Source organism: Phalaenopsis equestris, unplaced genomic scaffold (genome assembly GCF_001263595.1).
Source record: "Phalaenopsis equestris unplaced genomic scaffold, ASM126359v1 Scaffold000749, whole genome shotgun sequence".
Lineage (NCBI taxonomy): Eukaryota > Viridiplantae > Streptophyta > Magnoliopsida > Asparagales > Orchidaceae > Phalaenopsis > Phalaenopsis equestris.
The window spans coordinates 347014-352573 of record NW_018165189.1 but is presented as its reverse complement, the minus strand read 5'-3'; the positions used below and the strand labels follow the sequence as shown (position 1 = coordinate 352573).

Sequence of the window (5560 nt, the reverse complement as noted above, 5' to 3'; positions counted from 1 at the left end):
GCTTAGTAGATGCTGCCCGTTGGCTAGGTTAACGAGTCCTTAGTAGGTGTCGCCGGCCAGCTAGGTTTGGTAGATGCTACCAGTTGACTAATCTCTTACAGGAGAAAAATTGATCCAATCAAAAATGTTTTGTCAATCGGTTGGTCAGGTCCAGCCATCGACCCAAGATCCCATATGAGAAAATCTCGTTGTTAGTGTTAAGCTAGGCTATCGGGCAAAAGAGTGAATCACAGTAATTTGATAGTAACTGCTCTTAGAGGAAGAGATCCTGAGGGATGGCTAAGAGTTGTTGTTCTATTGATTCTTGATGATATTTATAGAGATTGCTAGATGTCTTCGGTATAGATGAGGTGCTCGAGGGGTTATCTCCTCCCTTCGGTTAGTGTCATCACAGTGAATGACTCAAATTATCCTGTGCCTCGCTTCTGGTCGAATTGCGCAGATTCAAGTTGTTCGGTTGTCTTAGTTGACCTTGGCCTTGATACGACAAGTCAGATAACTGGTTCATCTGGCCTTTTGCCGATGGACCCTCCTTTGATATGCCTTCCCGTTTGGATAGTCAGATTTCCTCAAGATTCATGCTGACAATTTTTCTGTGTACACCTATATATTATTTAAGTATCTAACATATGAATTTTACTTTTTTATTTTTATACCACACATTCTTTCATATCACAACAAAATTATCATCATTTAAACATTTAAGAAGTGGACTACATATATAAACGAAAGATGACATGTTATGTAAAAACTAATGTTTAGATGTTAGTTATGCAAATACAAAGAAATTAAGTAGTATATATATATATATCTTTCATTATAATATATAATCAATCAATCAAATTCTACATGACAAGTAATTTAAAATAAATTCAAGTGTTATAAAAGATCAAATTTGGAAGTGTATATCCTCTCTCTCCTCCCCCATTTTCCAGTCCCATCTTTATTGCTCAACCCAACATGCGAAATCGGCAACATTTAAAAACCAGAGACAGTTCCATCAAATCGAAACAGTAAATCATCAGTCCTCCCTGAAGCTAAGATCCCCTCTCCCCCCTCTCCGCAGTCAGCACAACGGCAGATCCACCGGCGGCGGCTCCAACGCCTCCAGCTCCCCAAGCCCATCCTCCACCACGAAAGCCATCGCCAATCCCCAAGTAATATGAACATCCAAATGGCAATGCAGAAGCCAAACCCCCGGATTATCCGCCTCAAATCTTATCACAGCCCATCCCTTCACCGGCACCCCGACCGTATTCCTCAGCGGCGGATCAAACAAGTTGAATTTCTCCCTATCTTTAACCGGATCGAAGTTCCCATATCCCTCCGCAAGTATGTAGAAATTATACCCATGGAGATGAATCGGATGGTTCTCAGCAGCGACAATGTTAGTCCCCTGCAACACTAACTCCACCACAGAACCAAACTTCAATTTGTACACCTTGGTCGCCGGCTCCGGCTGCCACAGCTCCCTTCCGATGTTTTTACCAGTGTAGTCGAACTCCACCGGTGGCTTAGCCGGGAAATCGGGAGTGAAAATCCCGGGCACGCCCAGCTGATGCGCCTGAAGGATGGATAAGCTCGATGGAAGAACGAACGAGTAGTTATTAATGCTAGAGGTGAGCCGGGTTTGGTTTGGCCCTCCGCAGATCTGACCGGGCAGGCAGTCGAATAAACCTAGGCCGACGGTGAAGAAGAGATGCTCGTCGACGGGGCCTGGCAGCTTGACGAACGTGGGACTCCTGAAGGCAGCGGAGAAAGAGGCGACGGTGAGAGTGTCGTTGAATGCAGGGAGGATGGGCAGGGCAGGGGGTGGTTGGTTCGGTTCGGGGAGGCAGTTGCAGTCGTAGTCGAGAATGGCGGTGGCTGTGGTGTTATCGAAGGGGAGGGATTCGGCGGAGGAATATGCACGGGCAGCGATGTAGTAGCGGGTAGCGGGTTGGTTGGCGGTGATGAGGACGTCGGTGGTTTGGCCGGGAGCGAGCATGATGACGGACGTGGAGAAGGGTTTAATGTAGGAGGCGTCGGCGGCGACGACGACCATTGGGTGGCCGGCAATGGAGACAAAGAGCTCGGTGTTGAGGGCGGCGTTGATGACGCGGAGGAGAACGGTCTCGCCGGGATTGACAGGGAAGGTGTTGATCTCTGAGATGAAAATGGAGATGTTGTTAGAGGAGAGAAGTGGTGAAAGGAGATTCTTTTGATGGAAGATACATACCTTTGGAGGAGCAATTGTAGAGATCGCCGGGCTGGCCGTTAATGGTGAAGGCGTCGGAGATGGTGGGGGAGGACCCGGTGCGGATTGCTTCGTGGATAACGTCGATGGGATTCTGGTCCCACCACTCGCCTGCTCATCAGAGTAAAATTCGATGAATATGTAATATTTGATAAATAGTAATGAATTTCATTTGTTCTCTAAATAGCAGTTAAATCTTAGTTACTCAAAATATATATAAAGTATATGTAGCTATGGCACGTTAAAAATTAAAAGAAATGTAATTGTAATTACCAAGAAGGATTGGGTATTCCCTTTTGGGTTGTAGAAAGGGAAAGCTATTCTCCTCCTTAGGATGGATGATAAGAGCACCATACACTGTAGCCCTTAGCCAAGAGCTATGAGCATGCCACCAAAGTGTTCCTTCCTGATCTTTGATGGTGAACCTATATGTGAAGGTGCCTCCGGGTTTAACCGGACACTGAGTCACGAACTCGGGTCCATCAGACCAAGCAGTTCTTATTTGCCGTATTCCATGCCTAAAAATTTCATATTTGTCATTCAATATAATTCTCGACTTTCTAAGAGCTATTATAATTTCATTTTTAGCTACAATTATTTAACATTCTTAAAATTAACTATATATCCTAAAATTTTTTAAAAATAGCAAAAACATAATAATAAATGTGAAACAAAATAATTTAAAAAGTGTCTCAAACAGATACTTAATCTATATTTAGGCTTGTATAGATTGATTAACAAGCTTGTAGGTGCCTGAAATAGAATTTGGTCGACCAACATCAAAGCACATACAACCTTGATCAACCGAAACATCAATGGCTATAGTCTAACCAAGAGCTAGCTTTGAACAATTAGTGCTCATATAAATTATATGTACCAGTGCACTGTAACATTATATTGAACACGGTTGACAACAGTGACGATCAAGGTGTCGCCGTCCCTGACTACAATAGTTGGGCCTGGGAACTGGCCATTCACCGTAATGATGTTGTGAGACTTACATAGCCTTTTCACTGGAGTCTCCTGGATCTAAATAAATCAACAAAATCATAAATATAAGCCATGCACCATATGAAAATATAATAAATATTTATGATCAGGAAATTTAAAATAGGAGACGTACAATAAAGTCATGGTGGTGAACTTCTGCCTTTGAGTTGGAAGAGTGAACGAGGAAGGCGAGGAAGAAGCAGCTGGAGAGCAAACGGGCAATGGAGCTTCTTCTGTCAGTCTCCATTGTTGATCACTCTTCTTCCTGCTGGTAGTTGATGGAGCTCCAGGTTGGTAGTAGTGGAATTTGGAAGTGAGAGGGGAGGGGTTGTTTTATAAATATGTGAGGGGTTTGGGGTTGTTTGGGTTTGGCAGTTTAGGTTTGATTTGTGTAATATTAGCTTCATTTTTCCTTCTTCAGATATGGAAAGGCAGTGCATGAGGTTTCTCAGCACTTGTTCTCATATTTATTTATTTACTTATTCTTAACACTGAAGGAAGTTGTTGCACCCACTGGCCTCTCCATTCTTATTTAAAAGTAGATTCAACAGTAATTGTTTGACATTTTTCGGGTGGCGATGAGTGTATTTGTAAGGACAAATACATCATTGTACCCTTTAATCAAGAGAAATTGTAAAGGTGCTCTTGCCATATTTTTTTTCTTAATGAAGAAAGGAGATTATTCTAGATTATGGAAAGGTCAAATTTAGAAGGCAAAGCTTAAATCGGAAGCTTACAAAATGAAAGAAAAAAAAAAGACAGGCAAATTCACAGACGCAGCACAAAATATATTTTCATATCTCACTCCTAAGCTCTCATATTTACATACATAACACTAAGGTTGTTAAAGTTATTTTACATTTATTGAATTTAAGGTTGGCTTGAAATTTTTAAGAGTTTATTAAAATTTTATTAAAATTCATTGAAGTTCATTAGGATTTATTAAAGTTTTTTTAGATTGATTAAGTTTGTTAAAGTAAAAATTTTTTAGAGTAACTAATGAAGAAGGTAGAGTTATTTTAGATTTTGCTTTAACATATGATTTTGTTATTTGATTTTGTTATTACTAATACAGAGATGAGCATCTTATTACTTATAAAAGTGGATCTAATAAAACACAAATTGATTATTTTCTTATGAGAAGAAGAGATCGTCGAGATTGTAAAAATTGTAAGGTCATTCCAAGTGAAAATTTAAGTACCCAACATCATTTATTAGTTTTAGATTTTAAAATTAAGAGTTGTAAAATAAAAAATACTAGGACTCATTATCGTAGAATTAAATGGAGAAACTTAAAAGACACAAATAAAATTATTTTTATGAGTCAAACTCAAGATTTCAAAATTTGGGGTATTCATGAAGAAGCAAATGTTATGTGGGATAAAGTAGCAAAAAATGTGCTTGGAGAATCAAAAGAAAACGTTTTTATAAATAAAAATAGTTGGTGGTGGAATAATAATGTGTAAGAAAACATAAAATATAAGAAGTTATGTTATAAAAATTGGTTTAAATGTAAAAGCTTAGAGAACTGGAAAAAATATCAAAATATCAAACGGCTCTTTGCTGTATCTAGTTAAGTGCATCTCCTTATAAAAACATTGTTGTGCTAAAAATTTCGCTTTTAGTGATCTTTATAATAGATTAGATACTAAGGATGGTGAAAAAAAATATATAAACTAGCCAAGCAAAAAGCAAAGAAAAGTAAAGATTTAATTCAAGTAAAGTATATTAAAGATGAAAATAAAAAAGTACTTTTCTTAGAAAAAAGATATTCAACATAGGTGGGTGAGTTACTTTGATAAACTTTTTAATGAAGTTTCTGAAAATACGATCGACCTTAGTGATCTTAATCTCGTGAATAATAATAAAACGTTTCAGTTTTACCGTCGCATTAGTAAAAAAAAAGTTGAGGCGGCTTTAAAGAAAACAAAGAGTGGAAAGTCTGTAGGACCTGATGATATCCCTATTGAACTGTGGAAATATTTGGGAGATTTAGGAGTTTCTTGGCTTACTAAACTCTTTAATATTATTTTAAAAACTAAAAAGATGCCTGAGGAGTGGAGGAAGAGTATTTTGATATCTATTTTTAAGAATAAAAGGGATGAACAAGAGTGTGCAAATTATAGAGGAATTAAGTTGATGTGTCATACTTTAAAATTATGGGAGAGGGTAATTGAACATAGGTTAAGACGCATCACAAAAATTTCTCATAATCAATTTGGATTGGGCAGGTCTACTATGGAAGCTAAATATTTATTGGGAGGGTTTAAGGAGGAGTTTAGAGATAATAAGGAGAATCTACATTTGATTTTTATTGATTTAGAAAAAGCTTAC

At 38.3% G+C, this 5560-nt stretch overlaps 1 protein-coding gene across 1 annotated transcript; it reads right to left on the bottom strand.

Moving 5' to 3' along the window:
* Positions 1–889: 889 nt before the first annotated feature.
* LOC110030664 (laccase-3-like) lies at positions 890–3515 on the bottom strand. The gene is made up of 5 exons (XM_020733491.1): positions 3360–3515; positions 3114–3265; positions 2510–2754; positions 2219–2347; positions 890–2145 (listed from the first exon to the last, which is right to left on the bottom strand). The coding sequence occupies exons 1-5, from the start codon at positions 3471–3473 to the stop codon at positions 1067–1069; spliced, it is 1719 nt and encodes a 572-aa protein (XP_020589150.1). The 5' UTR covers positions 3474–3515; the 3' UTR covers positions 890–1066.
* Positions 3516–5560: the final 2045 nt, after the last annotated feature.